General features: G+C 43.0%; 1 protein-coding gene across 6 annotated transcripts in view; it reads left to right on the plus strand.

The window, feature by feature from the left end:
* Positions 1-283: 283 nt before the first annotated feature.
* The window catches only part of LOC140402449 (uncharacterized), a 134,008-nt gene continuing 115,050 nt past the window's right edge, over positions 284-19,241 (plus strand). For 3 of the 6 annotated variants that reach the window (XM_072490284.1, XM_072490421.1, XM_072490439.1), the window contains exon 1: positions 284-452. In XM_072490284.1, coding sequence (XP_072346385.1) covers positions 438-452 — 15 coding nt within the window. In that variant the 5' untranslated portion in view covers positions 284-437. Of the gene's footprint in view, positions 453-5,704; positions 5,751-6,984; positions 7,001-7,101; positions 7,252-19,241 lie in introns of those variants that run through there. The other 3 variants (XM_072490367.1, XM_072490486.1, XM_072490430.1) reach the window with 2 other exon arrangements.

Genomic DNA, 19,241 nt, shown 5'->3' on the forward strand with positions numbered 1-19,241 from the left:
CTGGGCATGTACCCTGATGGGTTTAGAACCCTTACAGGCATTTAGCAATATCTATATGGGTGTGTTAGTGCCTTCAAAGTATAAACCCTGGCCGGTGAACAAAAATGGATTCTGCTCTGAAGTTGCAGCCGCTCTCTCCTCGGACGTGGAAGTGTAGCCGGCGCGTTGCACCCACCGGGCGACAGATAGAGCCCACCTTTTGTGGTGTTTCCGAGCGAGCCGAACGCGGCATTCGGTACTTTCCGCCGCCGCGCGATGCCGAGTCGCTTCGTGTCCCGAAGGTGACGTGTTCAGCCTTCGCCATCCGGTTGAAATTGATGACGAGCAACACACAAAACAACAACGTCCTCCAAGCCGGTGGATGTGATGCTAGCATTTTAACCAATAAACCGCCAAATGGTCGAAGGGGGGGGGGCGGCTAGAATTTGAAGAGCGATATGACAGCCTTCATTGTGAGTACTGTGTGCCCGCCCGCCTGCCGCAGGCTGACAGTGCCGGCGCTTTGAGCGGCCTTCCTAAAATGGCGGTCGCCCCTTCCACTCCCAGTGCGTTTGTTATATTTACAGCAATACACACTTAAATATATTTTAAAATGTAAAGCGGTTCACGCTCAGCCGTTCTGTCAACGATGATGCTGCGAAGAGAGACCATGTTTTCTGACCCCGGTGTGGCACCTGTTAAGCTGCCTGCCTTCCTTGGGTGGGGTGGGGGGTGTTGGTTAAAAGATTGAAAGCGCAGCGTTGTGCTTCACATCAGGCTCCTCGTTTCGTGCTGAGTCGTTGACCAGCCGACCTCAACAGACGACAGTTTTTTTGTTTGTTTAAAATATTGCATTTAATACAAGGGGAGGGAGGCGGACAATATAAGACCTCTGCAATCCTCTTGTCAAATCCAAAGGGCAATGACGAGTTAGATTCTTGCGCATTTTCATCATCACAAGAGGGAAACTTTTTCTCTGTTGTGCACGCATCATATTTTCCTTCTGTAAGACCATAAATGAAAAAAAAAAATACTCGATTGTGGAAGGAGATTTTACTAGTTGTGCATAATAGCAAACCGTTTTCTAGAGTTTTTGACGTGTGTTTTGAGACATCGGTCTGACTAGGCTCCCAGTGCAAATTCCCCAAGCCCTTCTGTATTCTTAACTCACGATATTAACACCGGTGGCTTTTATGTTTAACCACACTATTTTTGTGCCAGTTAAGACGCTTATTAGTCATACATAAAACTGTTAGATATCAACATAACCCTTCAAACTGTACAATACCCTGTGGCTATTTTAGATTAATTTGTGAACTGCTTACAAAGAACTTTATGAAAAGTTTTTTTAAAAAGTTGGATTCATAGGTTTAGTTTGTGTCCTCTAAGCTGAACATTTTTGAATTTGTAGCAAATAAATTGAAATGAATCTAAAATTAAGCTGTTTAAATGTAGAAATCGGAGTAGTAGAGTGTAAAACCCAATTTACCCTGTATTGCTGAATGAATGCCTTCAAGGGCTGTGTAAAATTCATTTTGATATAAATACTTCAGGGTTCCAAATTTGTAGTTTAATATACGACATGTTGATTAAAGTAAGAAGAAATTTGATTTGTAATTATTTTTTAAATTTCTCAGTTACAGTTAATGACTGTTCTGTCATAATGACTTCCTTCATCCACAGTAACAAACATAACTGCCAAGAGTTCTGGAATCCAATGTGTGCAGTAATCCAAATGCAGAAAATACAAGTTAGGGAGTATTAGCTCAACACCTTCACCTCAGCTGGTTTTTAAATGTGTGGAGAGTCTATTGAAATTGGTCATTTTTTGGTTTAGGTTTAGTGTTAGTGGTTTAGGATTAGTGGGTTTAGGGTTAGTGGATGTTAGGACTTGTGGTTGGAGCTAGAAGTTAGTGATGAGGGCTAAGGTTGGAAATCGCTGGTGACATGACAATTGTTGGTGTACATGCCCATAAATATTTTAGACATCTCTTTCATTTAGGTATGTGAAATGTGAAGGCTCTATTCTGGTTACACATTTTTTGTGCGACAGAATAAGGAATTTGTGCTTTTAGTGATTCCATCAATGTCAAGTGCAGCAGACATCACTGAGTCACGCGGCTCTAGTCAGGAAAGGGTAACCTCTTTCTGCTTAGTTGTGGATTTACACCAAACTCTGGTCTTGGATTCTGGAGCTGGGCAGTTAGTTTTGAAATGGTTCTGGGGATGGGCAGCTTTAATTTGTAATTTAATACTCTGCACATAAATATAAATTGTCTACTTTAAGACATGACTATCTTACTTATGATTTCAATACCCATATTTTCTCCATATGCCCTCTCCCTTTCCTCCCCCAATCTTTCCAAACTTTTGCATCTTGGTTGTTATCCACAGCCTGTTCTGTTGCAAACCTGTTGTAGTTGGATGTGTTTTTTCAACAAAACACTGGGAAACCCACTTGAAACCTCCCTGTGTGTGCGTGGGTTTCCCCTGGGTGCTCCGGTTTCCTCCCACAGTCCAAAGATGTGCAGGTTAGGTGGATTGGCCATGATAAATTGCCCTTAGTGTCCAAAATTGCCCTTAGTGTTGGGTGGGGTTACTGGGTTATGGGGATAGGGTGGAGGTGTGACCTTGGGTAGGGTGCTCTTTCCAAGAGCCGGTGCAGACTCGATGGGCCGAATGGCCTCCTTCTGCACTAAATTCTATGATAATCTATGAATGCTGACCAGGCATTCTCCACATTGTGAATGGCAGATTTCATCTGAAGCACTGGGCAGTGCAGATTTCTGGACTGTGGCTTAGGATTTTGTATCTGTTGTTAAGTGAGAATGTTAAAAAGAAAAGAAAGAAGAAACTTATGATAGATGAAAAATTAGATAAGACAAACTTTACTTTTATAAAGAATTTAAGAATCCAGAAAAGGGTGAGAAAACTACAAATGATGCTTGGATAACTGGTTCTCCATAGCTGTATTTGAATAAGCCAAATTGTAACATTCATGTTTTGGCATCTGACATCCACTGATATTTTCAGTTTTACATTTCTCTTGTCGCCATATTTTCCAAAATACAATGTAAGCGTTCTCGATTAAGAGAATAGCTTGCCAAACTTAGTTTCTAAATTAATAAACTGTAACCACCTGACAGATACCACATGTATCTTGACAGTGCCCAGCTCAACCTCCCTACCACCTCCTCCTCTCTGGACCACTTTACAATCTCTGATTTCTCACACTGATATTCCGATATCAGAAAGACCAATCCCACTCCTGTCTCAGCCCATTCAACTCCTCAGATACTGAAGCAGTGCGTACCCAATGTGGAAAGACCTAAACAACATTCAGGCTTGGACTGATAAATGGCAAGTGGCATTTGTCAGGCAATGATAATTTCCAACAAGTTCTTTTAGCATCTCCCCTTGCCGTTCAATAGCATTACCATCGCTGAATCCCCCACCAACAGTATCCTGTGGGATTCCATTGATTAAAAACGGAACTGAATCAACCACATAAAAACTATGGCAACAAGAGCATGTCAGAGGCTGGGTATTCTGTATGATGTAACTCACTTCGTGGCTTCCCAAAGCCTGTCCCAAGGCACAAGCTAGGTGAGTGATGGAATGCTCTCACTTGCTTGGATGAATGCAGCTCCATCAACATTCAAGAAGCTTGACACTATCCAGGAAAAAACATCTTCTTGAGGTCCATTAGGGATGAACATCAAATGTTGGCTTGCCAACGACTCTCACATTGTAAAAACAAACAAGAACTGAGGACCCAAGTTCGATCCTGGCCCCGGGTTACTGTCCATGTGGAATTTGCACATTCTCCCCATGTCTGTGTGGGTCTCACCCCCTCAACCCAAAGATATACAGAGTAGGTGAATTGGCCATGCTAAATTGCCCCTTAATTGGAAAAAATGAATTGGGTACTCTAAATTTTTTAATATAAAACAAACAAGAAAAACTGATCTGTTGCTGAAACCTTCATCCATGTTTTTTTTCTCCCTCAAGACTTGACTGTCCAATGTTCACTTGTCTGGCATTCCACCTTGCACCCTTTGTAACCTCATCTAATACCCTACTGTCCATGTTTTAATTTGCACCAAGTCTGATTCACCTATTACCCCGTGCTGTCTGACCCAAATTTATCCTCGGTCTGGCAATGCCTTGATTTTAAACTTATCCTTGTTTTCTACCCTTTCCACCCCTATTTCTGTAACCTCTATTGCACCAAAATGTCTGTGTTCCTCCAATTCTAGTCTTTTGCATATTTCATTACTCGATCATTGGCAACCAGGACTGCATAACTTCTGGAATTGCCTTCCTTAACCTGTCTGTCTCGCTCTGGTTTTAAGGTGCCCCCTAAAACTCCTCTTTGACCAAGGCTTAGATCGCTGGTCATAATATTTCCTTTTGTGGTTTGGTGTCAAATTGTGATTGGTAACAGGATGTTAAAGGCACTATTTAAATGCAAGTTGTTAAATTTAGCTGCCTAAATTTAATTGTCTTACATAATGTATGCAGTAGGAAAGTAACAAATGATGTTTAGCCGTCAAGGTCAAAGCTAGCAACGTAGAAAACCTCGTTGGATGATAATTTTGTTCAGTGTGCTAAGATGACCGAAGGAAATATCAAATCTCACTTGATTATTGCATTTTGTGCATTGCCTGCATCTTTTCTAGTTCCGACAGCACACTGTACGTATCTTGGGAATATGCTATCGATCATTTGCACCGTTGCTGATGCAGTAAATGTTTGCTGCAGTAGTGGATTTTGCAACCTTAATCACAGTGCAGTGTTCTCAGTAAAAGCTCTTGAAGGGTGTGCCAGACACAGATTTTCAAAGTGCATGCTATGAATTTGTAATAGTTTTATTTGCTTTATTTGACTATTTAACTGCTGTACTAAGCACCAACAGTGTGAGGACTATGATAGATGATTTGTGTATTGATTTTTTTTCTAGCAGAGATTGAAATAAAGGGCAGACTAGAAACCGTATTCTATTGATCTCCTGAAAGCATTGTTTTCAATTTTAAGTCATGAGGATATTGGTTCTCAAAACAAGCATTTCCAGATAATTATCAGGGTTTAACTTTAAATGATCTAACAAAATATAATTGATTTTTATCCTACTATTTTAAAAATCATTGAAAAACTAGGGACTTCAACATGTCAGATATCAAGGTACCATAATAACAACAAGCACATAAAGCATCAAAAGTAAATATGTAAATGGAAAATTTTGCAGTATGTCCACGAATTTAATTGAGCCTTCGTCCAGTGGTAGGTAGTACCTTTGCGCCTGAGGATCCCTGATTAGTAAATGATCCCATGATGCTATTTGAAGAAGAGCAGAAGAGTTTCCCCCAATGTCCTGCTCAATGTTTATCCTTCAACCAATATCACGTCAGACAGATTATCTAATCATTCATTTGTTTGCAGGTTGTGGGACCCTGCTGTATGCTAATTTGGCTGCGGCATTTGCCTACAAGGTAACAGTTATTAGACTACGCTTTGGCTGTAAAAATACTGTACAACATCATATAGGCGCCATTTAAATAAAATTCTTCCTTTCTCGGTTTACACGCGGAAAGGTCACCCTTTCCCTAAGCAAAATTAAGATGTGAAAACATGCAGCCTCATGAATAACTAAACTGACTGTCCTTAGTTGAACCTTAATGCAGCCAGTGTAGTGCTCTGATTCAGTTACCTGTGGTTTTTTCAGCTGTCGTGGAGAGTAGAGATAAATCGATGGTAGATAATCGATGAAGGTAAGCTTTTCTGAAAACTTTTTTATTCCAAAAGCAACATAAGTTTGCAGATTTAGAAGGGTCACCTCAAGTACACACAGTTTTAATGAAACAATCTTAAAAAAACTAAACCCCACTTTGTTTCAGCTCTCAAAATTCTACCTTAATATTTTCAAGCTATTACTGAGGAATATTGGAATTGACAGTGGATTCAAAAGTGAACAATTTCTTAGTAGAGTGACAAAGAGAAACCTTTAGAATTGATAGCCACATGGCGTTTAGGTTTTCTGTTTGTCCATGTATTACCATGTTTTGAAAACTAGGGCAGAACATAATGAAGAGGAACACCCAAGGATCAGTAGCACAAATTAGAAATACAAATTGAATTTGTCCTTTTAAATTCATAAATACATCTGTTGGAAATCTTGCTTATTCGATCATATGCTCTCCAGTTTATGAAATTCAGTTATTTGACCATATGCTCTAGGCATTAAATTCAGTAGCCAAAAACCTTTAAAGCTAGTTAATTATGCAATTTATCAAGCAAAATATAGCTTTGTAGATTGCATTCCGTAGCTTACTTTTCATATTTAGAGTGCCGTCTTCTTTTCATTTTCTCTCAGTTTCGCCCCTTCTCTAGGTATTCTTCTCTTGAGGAAATTCAATTTAGGACGTGCAGGCAGAATAAACATTCGATGACTGGTATCAGGAACTCACTGTCTGAAATATAACAGTGTTGAACTGCAGCATTTTGCTTTGTGACACTCAAGGCTGAAGACATTTCTTAAATCTGTATCAAGCTAGGTTTGCTAATACTTGTTCCTCAATTTCTTGTTCATAGCGTGCTGGCACTGTGTCAGCTGGCAGGAAATTCCTAATTCAGCAGTATAACTACCTTCTGAGTCATTAGCAAGCCTCACAAATGATGGCCAACCTGCTCCACGTCCACTTAATTGCTGCCTGCTGCCCTTGCAGCCACTGCAATGGCACAGTTGAGAGAAGTTACAAGTGCTTCCACCATGGTATTCCTTTTCTTTTTGGACTCTTATCTGTCTCTTATAATTTCTTGTACACCTGTTAATCTCTGCTTTTTTGGGCCCATAGTATTGCACCAGAGGTACAAAATAAGAGTTCAGATCACTGATATTACCATGTCATTGAGACCGAAGACATGTTAACTGAGAAGAACGAAAGATTGAATGCTGAACTTTATAGTTAACATGAGTAGAGCAGAATTGGAAAGTTTCATGCTACAACTGTACATTGTTCTGGTACTTTTACATTCTTGAAAAAGTAAATTTGAAGCAATATTTCAAGCGAGACAGGGCCAATTGCTGAAAATCAAATTTAGGGCTCCCATTCTTTTCCACAGTTTTCGGTTACGATGATGAAGACAAAAATCTTTTAAGCAGTTAGATGGTGCAGGTTTTCTCTGGATAGATCAGTGAAGATGGATCAGATTATTTCCTATTAATCCATTCAAAAGATTAATATGAATGAAGAAACCAATGTACTGTAGCAGGTTAGTTTGCTACATCACGTGTCTAACTGTTTAATTTTATTTATCTAATACCTATGGTATGCAGACTAATGCTTTTGTCTTCTTGAAAACAAGTTATTGTTTTCTCAATTTATTTTGCTTGAAGGTTATTTTTGGTTGGGGAAGAAACTTTTTCTGTGATCATTCTGAAAACAATTCCCGACAGAAACCTTGGACGGAGGTGATTAACATGAACTGTTAGAGTATTAAATAGAGTAAGAAAATATTGGGAACATTATAGAAAAGAAAATTTAAAGCAATGCTTTGAAAGAGATGGGGTTAAGTTGCAATCTCTATGAATGGTACTGAGCATAAGACCGTAAGAAATAGGAACAGGAATAGGCAGTTCGGCCCCTCAAGCCTGCTCTGACATTCAATAGGACCATGATTGATCCGACATTCTTCACGTCCACTCTCCTGCCCTTTCCCCATAACCCTTGATACCCTTACTGATCGAGAATCTATCTATCGCAGTCTTAAATATACACAAGGACTCTGCCTCCACAGCTCTCTCGTGGCAACGAGTTCCAAAGACTCGACCTCTGAGAGAAGAAATGCCTCCTCATCTCAGTCAGAATTGACGCTCCCTTATTCTGAGACAGTGTCCTCTGGTCCAAGCTTCTTCCTTGAGGGGAAATATCCCCTCAGCATTTACCCTGTCAAGCCACTTAAGAATCCCATATGTTTCAATGAGATCACCTCTCATTCAGCTAAATTCCAATGAGTAGAGTCCCAACCCGTTTAATCCCTTCATACCGGTGAACATTCTCTGAACCATCTCCAATGAAATATCTTTCCTTAAATAAGGGGACCAAAACGGCTCCGAATACGCCGGATGCAGTCTCACCAGTACCTTGTACAGTTGCAGCAAGACTTCCGGACTCTTATTCTCCAACCCCCTTGAAATAAGGACCAGCATTCCATTATCCTTCCTGATTATTTGCTGCACCTGTGTGCTAGCTTTCTGTGTTTCATGCACAAGAACCCCCAAGTCCCTGTGTTGTAGCTTTCTACAGTATTTCTCCATTTAAATAATATTCTGTTGTTTTATTCTCCCTTCCAAAATGAATAACTTCACATTATTATCCATTTGCCACCTTTTTGCCCACTTACTTAACCTATCAATATCTCTCTGCAAACTGTTTGTATCCCTCTCCCAACTTGTCTTTCCACCTATTTTAGTGTCATTGCAAATTTGGCTAAGTACATTTGTTTCCTTCCTCAAAATCATGAATATATATTTTAAACATTTGCGGTCCCAGCATTGATCCTTGTGGAAACTCATAACTCATTGGTTACAGGTCACAAACTTAAAAAATAACCCCTCTCCCCACTTGCTGTTTCCTGCCCATTAGCCAATTCTCTATCCATGGCAATATACTAGCTCCAACACCATAAGTACTAGGAGTAGGAAATTCAGTCCCTCCAGCCCGTTCAGCTATTTAATACAATCATGGCTGATCACCTGTCGGCCTCAGCTTCGCTTTCCTGCCTGTTCTCCATAACCCTTCAACCTATTAATGTCTATCTCCTCAAATTTACTCAAAGTCATATGTAAAAAGCAAGAGGGTGCCCAGGGAAAGGATTGGACCACTTGAGGACAGTGGGGGGGGGGAATCTGTGTTGAGCCAGAGGAAATGGACGAGGTACTAAATGAGTATTTTGCATCAGTGTTCACCAAAGAAAGGGACTTTGTGGAAGATGATTCTTGGGTAGGGTATGTGGACAGTCTGGATCATGTTAACATCAAAAAGGAGGAGGTAATGGATCTTTTAAAATATATTACGGTCGATAAGTCTCCTGGGCCAGATGGGATTTACCCCAGAATACTGAGGGAAGCAAGGGAGGAAATTGCGGGGGCCTTGACTGACAACTTTGTATCCTCATTGGCTACAGGTGAGATCCCAGAGGACTGGAGAATAGATAATGAGGTATCGCTGTTTAAGAAAGGTAGCAGGGATAATCCTGGAAACTATAGGCCAGTGAGACTCATGTCGGTAATAGGTAAATTATTGGAGAATTTTCAGGGACAGGATTCATACCCATTTGGAAACAAATGGACTCATCAGCGATAGACAGCATGGTTTTGTGAAGGGGAGGTCGTGCCTCACTAACTTGATCGAGTTTTTTGAGGAGGTAACAAAGATGATTGATGAGGGGAGGGCGGTGGATGTTGTTTACATGTTTACAGTAAAGCCTTTGACAAGGTGCCTCATGGCAGATTGGTACAAAAGGTGAAGTCACATGGGATCAGAGGTGGTAAGATGATACAGAACTGGCTCGGTTACAGAAGACAAAGGGTAGTAGTAGAAGGGTGTTTTATGAATGGAAGGTTGTGACTAGTGGTGTTCCACAGGAATCTGTGCTTGGGCCTCTGTTGTTTGTAGTGTTTATAAACGATTTGGAGGAAAATGTAGCCAGTCTGATTAGTAAGTTTGTGGATGCCACTAAGGTTGGTGGAGTGGCAGATAGTGTTGAGGATTGTCAGAAGATATAGCAGGACATAGGTTGGAGACTTAGACAGAGAAATGGCAAATTGAGTTTAATCCAGACAAATGTGAGGTAATGCATTTTGGTAGGTCTAGCATAGAGGGGAAATATACCATAAATGGCAAAACTCTTAGGAATATAGAAAGTCAGAGAGATCTGACTCTTAGGAATATAGGAAGTCAGAGTGATCTGGGCGCACATGTCCACAGATCTTTGAAGGTGGCAACACAAGTGGACAAGGTAGTAAAGAAGGCATCCGGAATGCTTGCCTTCATTGGGCGGGGCATCGAGTATAAAAACTGGCAAGTGATGTTACAGTTGTATAGAACCTTGGTATGGCCGCACTTGGAATATTGTGCACAATTCTGGTTGCCACACTACATTGCTACAGGAAACGCATCTGAGGGTGGTGGATGAGACTAGGCTGAGGAAGGGGTGGCTGGGGCAAGTTTTTCATTGTGGAGTAGACTCTAAAACTAGGGTGGTTGCGATTCTGATTAATAAATGGGGAGCCTAGTGGCAGACATCGGGCGGGAGGCGGGGGAAGGGTATGGTGAGAGGGAAGCTGGAGGGGATGCCGATGGTATTAGTGAACATCTATGCACCAAACTGGGACGATGCGGAGTTTGAGGTGGGTGTTGGGGACAATTCCGGACCTGGACTTGCATAGACTGATCATGGGAGGGGGGGTGGGGGGGGGACTTTAATACGGTTATAGATCTGAGGTTAGATCGGTCGAGTTCGAGGACAGGGTGGGTGCCAGCCGTGCGAAGGGGCTAAAGTGGTTTATGGATCAGATGGGAGGGGTAGATCCGTTGAGGTTTGGAGGCCGAGATCGAAGGAGTTTTCTTTTTTCTCCCCTGTGCACAAAGCGTACATCCGGATCAACTTTTTCGTTCTGGATAGGCCTTTCCTGGCGGGGGTGGAAGAAGCCGAGTACTCGCCGATTGGTGTGTCGCACCATGCCCCACTGGGTGGATTTACGGGTGTGCAAGGAGGGGGGCTAGCACCCGCACTGGAGATTGGATGTAGGACTGTTAGCGGATGAGGGAGGCCATTCAGATAAATGACACGGGAGGTTTCGGCAGCAACTGTATGAGAGGCACTGAAGGCAGTAGTTGGGGGGAGTTGATTTCTGTCCATAGGGAGAAGGTGGAGCGGGCAGAGATGGACAAGCTGGTTAGGGAGATTCTCCAGGAAGTACTTGGAGGCCCCGGAGGCGGGGTTGTTTAAAGAACGGCAGAAGTTGCAGATGGAGTTTGGTCTGCTATCCACAGGGAAGGCGGTGGGGCACTTGAGGAAGTTGAGAGGGGAGCTGTATGAATATGGGGAGAAGGCCAGTAGGATGTTAGCACACCAGCTCAGGAAACGGGAGGCTGTCATGGAGATAGAAAGAGTAAAGGATAGAGATGGGGAACACAATCTTGGACCCAGCAGGGGTGAACGGGGTGTTCAAGGAATTTTATAGTCGGCTGTACGTGTTGGAGCCCCCAGCTGGGGTGGAGGGGATGAGGCGATTCTTGGAGGGTTTAGAGTTTCCGAAGGTGGAGGAAGGGTTGGTGGAGGCTCTGGGAGCCCTGATCAGGCTCGTTGAAGTAGTGGAGAGATTGGAGGCCATGCAGTCTGGCAAGGCCCGGGGCCAGACAGATACCCAATGGAATTTTAGAAGAGGTTTCCTGGGGTGCTGGGTCTGTTGCTGGTGAGGGCATTTAACGAGGCTAGGGAGCGAGGTGTTCTTCCGCCAACAATGTCACAGGCTTCGATCTCATTGATTCTGACGTGGGAGAAGGACCCAGAACAATGCGGGTCGTACAGGCCAATCTCCTTACTGAATGTAGATGCCAAATTGCTGGCCAAGATTTTGACCTCCAGAATAGAGGATTGTGCTCCGGAGGTGATAGGGGAGGACCAGACAGGATTTGTCAAAGGAAGGCAGTTAACGGCCAAAGTTAGAAGGCTATTGAATGTTATCATGATGTCCTCCAAAGGTAGGGAAGTGGAGGTAGTGGTCACTATGGATGCGGAGAAGGCCTTTGATCGGGTGGAGTGGAAGTATTTGTGGGAGGTCCTGGGGCGGTTTGGGTTTGGGCAGGGCTTTGTAAACTGGGGCCGATTGCAGTACCAGGCACCAGTGGCGAGTGTGCAGACAAACTGAGTGAGTTCGGACTATTTTAGACTGAACCGGGGGACAAGGCAGAGCTTTACCGGACTTTAGAAATTATTACTGGCTGGCAAATATAGCCATGATTAGGAAGTGGGTAGTGGGGGAGGGGTCGGTGTGGGAGAAGGTGAAGGCAGCGTCATGTAGGGGCACAAGCTTAGTAGCACTGGTAACGGCACCTTTGCTGTTCTTGCTGGCTCGGTGCTCCGCAAGTGGTGGTGGTGGCTCTGAGGGTATGGGGGCAGTGGCGGAAGCATATGGGAGTGGAGGGAGTGTCGGTGTGGACCCCCAAAGCAGTGTGGGAACCATCGGTTTGTACCAGGGAGTTTGGATAGGGGGTTTCGGATGTGGCAGAGAGCAGGGACTGAGAGGTTGGGGGATCTGTTTATCGATGGGAGCTTTCCTTGTTTGGAGGAGGAGTTTGAACTGCCGGGTGGGAACGGGTTTTGCTATCTGCAGGTGAGAGATTTTGTACAAAGGCAGGTTTCGACCTTTCCGCTTCTACCGCCACAGGGGATACAGGATGAGGTAGTTTCAAAAACGGGAGTGGGGGGAAGAGAAGGTCTCAGAAATTTATAAAGAGCTCATGGAGTGGAAGGGAACCCAGATCGGGGAGGTAAAGCGAAAGTGGGAAGATGAGTTAGGTAAGGAGCTGGAAGCTGGTCTGTGGGAGAATCCCTGAGTAGGGGCAACACGTCCTCATGTGCCAGGCTCAGCCTGATACAATTTAGGTTGTATTAGATTTTAGATTTTTTGAAGGGGTATTGGACAGGTGTGGGAGATATGTGGGAGGGCCCGCGAATCATGTGTACATGTTTTGGGCATGACCAAAGCTTCAGGGATTTTGGCAGGGATTTGCGGATCTCCTGTCCACTATGCTAAAAGCGAGTGTGGCGCCGAGTCCAGAGGTGACTATTTTTTGAGTGTCGGAAGACCCGGGAGTCCAAGAGGCGAGAGAGGCTGACGGTTTGGCCTTTGCCTCCTTGGTAGCCCAGAGACGTATCCTGTTCGCGTGGAGGGACTTGGAGCCCCCGAAATCGGGGGCATGGGTTAGCGACATGGCTGGGTTTCTCAGGCTTGAGAAAATTAAGTTCGCTCGAAGAGGATCAATGTTGGGGTTCTTCTGGATGTGGCAGCCATTTATCAGCTTCTTCGGGAAAACTAAACTGTTAGCTGATACAATAGGTGTTAGGGAACAGGGAGGGGGGTGGTAAAGGAGAATTAGTGTAGTTTGGGCGGGATCAGCGAGAAGAGGTGGTAGGACCGGGAAATTGTGTGTGTATAAGCCATATTGGCTGGGTATGGTTGTTGGTTGGGAGGGGTGCTTTTTATTGAGTTATGTTTACATTTGTATTTGTTGTTGTAAAATCATAAATGCCTTAAAATGTTTTCAAAAATATATATATATTTTTCACAGCGAGCATCCATTTGAATTCACAAGCTGTGATACCATCACTGATTTACTTTATTTACTCTGAAATTATCAGCCCTTGATAAGTGACTGTTTGAATCACAACAGCAATATTACCTGAATGTTTCAATCACAATAACCTAACCTATCACCTAAATTTATGCCCCTTTTCTTTGCCTCCCCTTCACATTCCCAGCAATTTTTTTTGTTTTAATTATTTCACAAAACAAGGAGGTTTTATTTTTATCTCTATATGATTGACTGAAAAATTCACTGTGAAGAGTGCATATCCATATATGGCTAGGATGCCATTTTAATTTTAATATGGTCTGACAGCAGCAAGCCTGAGATACTTTCACGTTTTAAAACTGACAAATTTGCAAAGCTGTAATAAAAGTTAAAATAGATGTTTACAGCTTATATGTTATCTTCGTTGGATATGAATTTATCTGATGCAGTCTATAAAATTTAATGTGAATGAAGTTGTTTTTTTAATTCAGAGTACCCAATTTATTTTTTCCAATTAAAGGGCAATTTAGCGTGGCCAATACACCTAACCTGCACATCTTTGGGTTGTGGGGGTGAAACCCACGGAGACACGGGGAAAATGTGAAAACTCCACATGGACAGTGACCCAAGGCCGGGATTCGAACCCGGGTCTTCAGCGCCGCAGTCCCAGTGCTAACCACTGGGCCACCGTGCCGCCCTGTGAATGAAGTTTTTGAAAGTCAGTTCCATGTACTGACTTTCAGTACATGGATATGGTACACAATTTGTAATGCGTGGCAGTATCTGTTAGAAATGGCAGATTTGTACATTTTTAAAATGTTTATATGTGAGAAATCTGTATGATTTTGTGTCAGTTCATGGAATATTTGAAAGAATAGCAAGGCATAATTCGCATTTGTTCAGCAATATCATCTTACTGTAGTTTTTAGCCTGGGAGACTTGACCAGGCAAGCTTAAAAATAGCAACAGCTGTTGTTACGAGAAATGGGAGTTTTGTACCAGAAAGGGAAAAATGGTGCACTTACATTGCTTTACATTCTGTCCCCAGGACTTCTCAGGTACTTCACAACCAATGAATTACTTCTGAAGGAATGGAAGAAAATATTAGTTGCCGCAGAATCTCTTAAAACAGAAAATAAGGCCAATGAACAGTTAATCTGTTAATAGTTTTGATTGAACGAGGAATGTTGGCTTCAACCAACAAACTTCTCACTCGGCAGTAGAAGTGCTATTGACTAAGTCGATCTGGAACATAGCCAGGCAATAGTTACACCTCCAGTACATTGCATCAATGCTTTTAATTTGTTGTCCAAGTCAGTGTTTTCAAAATAAGCAGTGTTTCCTGATTTTTTTATATTTTAAGCTACCACAATTAAATTAGATTTCTTTTAGAATTATCTCCCTCCTCTATTCTCACCTCAAATCAAAATCCAAGTGCTCATGGACTTTTTTGGCACTAAGATTTAGACCATCTGATTAACTGTCTCAAATCTACCTCCAATTGTTGTCTGCCTTAGGCTTGAATCTACATCTTTCTTTAGCTCTCCCTGTTGGCCTCATGTCCTTTTCAAGCTGATCTTTTCCATGAGGCCCACTTGTTGCACTCTGAACTGCTGATCACACAATTTCCCTTCCCAACCTCCATACTCATTGACAATGTTAAATGATTTCCTCTCCTTGGGTACTGTCACCTCTTTTTTCAAATTTTCTGTCATCATCTGTTGCTCGGTTTTGTGAGGGCCACGAAGAATCCAGCACGAGTTTTAAGGATACAAAGTAATAACATTTATTTACAATAACATATATATATATATATATATCAGCAACAACTTCCCTTGCTGCACACTTCTTCCTGCTGGTTCCAAACTGGCCAGCTTTATTTATACATGGAGTTTACTAATGGTTTCTCCGCCCCCCCTCATTGGGGAAGCTCATACTCCCACAGGATTGTGGGATTGTCATTAGTCCCCAGCCAATGGTAAGCAGGCAGGTTATAACACTCGGGTTGAAGATGACTGTTCGTCACCTCGCCATCCAATCTGACACAAAACTGAGTTTCTTTTTTTTAAAAATCTTTTTGTTGGCATTTTCAAAATTATATACATTGCCGTTTGTTTTCATTTATTGAACAGTATAAAAAGGCTTCTTCTTGGGTTTCTCTATTTACAGTCTGTCGCCGCCTGACTCAGCGTACAATCCTCTCTACCCCCCCTCCAGCTCCCCTCTCCCTAACCCCCAGCCCCACCCCACCCCCCACTCTTTTCCCCCCCCCCACCCCTGATGCCCTCCCTTTTTTTTATATAAATGTTTTAAAATACAGTTTTGCACAAGTTATGGATACAGGTAAATCCCTTGTAAAGGAAAACACATAGGCCCTAGGAAATAGTACCCAGATAGGAGGGGTCTTTCCTCCCTTCTCTTCTATTCTTTCCTTTTTACCGATCATCTAACTGGGCCATTGCTCATTTCCCCTTCCTGTTTCTCCTCTCGTTCTCTCGCTGTGCGGTTGCTGCCACTGTTGTCTTCCCTGTGCTTCCCCCTCCCCCCTGTTTTTGTTCTCTTATCTGTGTCCCGTTCTGGCTCCCGTTTTTTGTTCTTCGCCCCCCCTTCCCACCACTCACTTCCCACCTTCTTCATTGCTGCCCCCCATTCTCTCTTGCTGGGTTTTGCTACCTCACCTTGCTTCTCTCTCTCTCTCTCTCTCTCTCTCCCCCCCCCCCCCCAGACAAAAACCTGAGTTTCTAACCATACACTGCCCAATCACAAAGACTGAGTACTTCTATCTCTGTCATACCCCATCCATATTGACTATTTCAATGCTCTTATGATCATGCTATCCATCCTCTACCAAATATCAGTGCCAGAGCGTCTAAAGCTAGCCTGTATTCCAACAGCAACAGATACCACTGTATGGTTCTGTGAATTTGCAGTGCCAAGAGGCAGGAGTGTGACCTACAAGGTAGCTATTCCAAAGAAGTGCATAGGCATGCTGAATCAGATAGCCCTGAGTAGAATACATTTGCTGTGAAGTTCTTTAATTCACTCCCACCTGTAGCCAACCTTGAAAAAATGCACATTAGTTCTTTGCATCTCTGTTAATGTACATGGTATGGGAGAACACTGGCACATGCTTGCCCTTGGCGTTGGGTGGAGGTGTTGAGTTTGGGTATGGTGCTCTTTCCAAGAGCCGGTGCAGACTCAAAGGGCCGAATGGCCTCCTTCTGCACTGTAAATTCAATGATAATCTATGATTAATCTAGGACAAAGGTTCGGCACAACATCGTGGGCCGAAGGGCCTGTTCTGTGCTGTATTTTCTATGTTCTATGACTCCCAAGGTATATTGCTATAAAGTTATGTTGGATTGCACTCCGAGCATCAAAAATCATATCATCAAGGTAAAGATGAAAATGTTTGCCAGAAATAATATCTTAAGCAAGTTGGTCAACTCTGAATGGGAAGCTCTTTTGCAAACATTGCAAATAAATGCACTTGCCCTGTGCTATCCAGCAGCTGAATGTATTTACCTGGTCTGGGAATGCTGCCCCATGTCAAGAAAATGGAAACCATCCTTCATATGGCTCACAAAGCTATTGCAGGCTGCCTGAAACCTACTAAGCTGAACAATCTGTACCTGCTTGCTGCTGTTGCTCACCCGGCATAAGGAGGCAAGTTACATCAGGAATAGAATGGACAATGCTCTGTTCCAGAAAGAGCCAGCAATAAATAAGCTCAAGCCAGGGCCAGCTTCTTACATTCTCCAGTCCTTAGACTGTAAACCCTCCAGCTGATTGGTCAACACATCTAGAGACAAAGGCACATGGATTGTCTAATAACCCAAAAGGAATCCCTCCCATCAGGAACTAGTGAAACATGGTCTACCTGGCTATAGAACAAAGAACAATACAGCACAGGATCAGGCCCATCGGCCCTCCATGCCTGCGCCGACCACGTGTCCTATCTAGACCAACCGCCTGTATCCTTCTGTACCCCGTCTGTTCATGTGCTTATCCAGATAAGTCTTAAAGGTTGCTAACTTATCTGCCTCAACCACCTCTCTTGCAGGCCACCACCACCCTCTGTGTTTTTAAAAAAAAAAAAAAAAAAATTTTTTTTAATTGCCCCGCACATCTCTACTGAACCTTTCCCCCCTCACCTTGAACCTGACCTCCTTGGAATTTCTGCCCTGGGGAAAAAGCCTCCAACTGTTAACCCTATCTATACACCTAAGAATTTTATAAACTTCCATCCGTTCGCCCCTCAGCCTCCGTCTCTCGAGGGAGAACAATCCCAGTTTGTTCAATCTGTCCTCATAGCTAATACCCTCCATACCAGGCAACATTTGATAAACCTCTTCTGTACTCTGTCCAAAGCCTCCATGTCCTTCTGGTAGTGCAGTGACCAGAATTGGACACAGTATTCCAAATGTGGCCTAATCAACATTCTGTATAACTGTAACATCATTTTCGAGCTTTTATACTCAATACCCTGTCCTATGAAGGCAAGCATGCCATTTGCTTTCTTTACCACCGTTTCCACCTGTGCTGCCCCTTTTAAGCCTGAATTGGATCTACCAAAATGCATCACCTCTCATTTGTCTAGGTTAAATTCCATCTGCCATTTCTCTGCCCAAATTTGCAGCCTATCTATATCCTGTTGTATTCTCTGACAATCTTCATCACTATCCGCAACTCCTGCTATCTTAGTATCATCCGCCAACTTGCTAATCAGACCCGCTACGTTTGCTTCCAAGTCGTTATATATATATATATATATATATATATATTACAAAGAGCAGAGGTCCCAGTACTGATTCCTGCGGAACACCACTAGTTACAGACCTCCAATCGGAAAACCACTTCTACCCTCTGTCTTCTATGGCCAAGCCAGTTCTGAATCCATTCAGCTAGTTCACTCCTGACTCCATGTGATTTAATCTTTTGCAGCAGCCTGCCATGAGGGTCCTTATCAATGCTTTACTAAAGTCCACGTAGACAACATCCACAGCCCTTCCCTCGTCAATCATTTTTGTTAGCTCAAAATTTTCAAATAAATTAGTGAGACATGACCTCCCTCGTACAAAACTATGATGTCTGTCGCTAATAAGACCATTCACTTCCAAATGTGCATAGATCCTATCTTTGAGAATCTTTTCCAACAATTTCACTATCACTGACGTCAAGCTCACGGGCCTCTAATTACCCGGATTACCCTTACAAACCCCTCTTAAATAAAGGTACAACATTGTGTATCCTCCAATCCTCTGGGATCTCTATGGCCAACGAGGACACAAAGATTCTGTTAGAGGTCCAGCAGTTTCATCTCTTCTCTCCCTCAGTAATCTGGGATAGGTGCCACCTGGCCCTGGTGATTTGTCTACCTTAATGCTCTTTAACACACCTAACATTTCCTCCCTCGTAATAACAACCTGTTCTAAAGTGTTTACACATCCCTCTGAGATGCCACCAATCAACGTGTCCCTCTCCTTTGTGAATACCGATGCAAAAATAATCATTAAGGACCTCACCTACTTCCTCTGGTTCTACACAATTTCCCTCCTTTGTCCTTGAGTGGACCAACTCTTTCTCTAGCTACCCTTTTGATCCTAATATACGTATAAAATGCCTTGGGATTCTCCTTAATTCTGTCTGCCAAGGACATTTTGTGACCCTTTTTGCTCTCCTAACTCCCTGTTTGAGCTCTTTTCTACTTTCCTTGTATTCCTCAAGTGCTTCATCTGTTTTTAGCTGCCTGTACCTCACGTATGCATCTTTTTTCTTTTTGACAAGATTCTCAATTTCCCTGGTCATCCATGGTTCCTGAATCCTGCCTTTCCTATCCTTTTTACCGGCACATGCCTGTCCTCCACTCCCATCAACTGCTCCTTAAAAGACTCCCACTTG

Source organism: Scyliorhinus torazame, chromosome 1 (assembly GCF_047496885.1).
Source record: "Scyliorhinus torazame isolate Kashiwa2021f chromosome 1, sScyTor2.1, whole genome shotgun sequence".
NCBI classification, from domain to species: domain Eukaryota; kingdom Metazoa; phylum Chordata; class Chondrichthyes; order Carcharhiniformes; family Scyliorhinidae; genus Scyliorhinus; species Scyliorhinus torazame.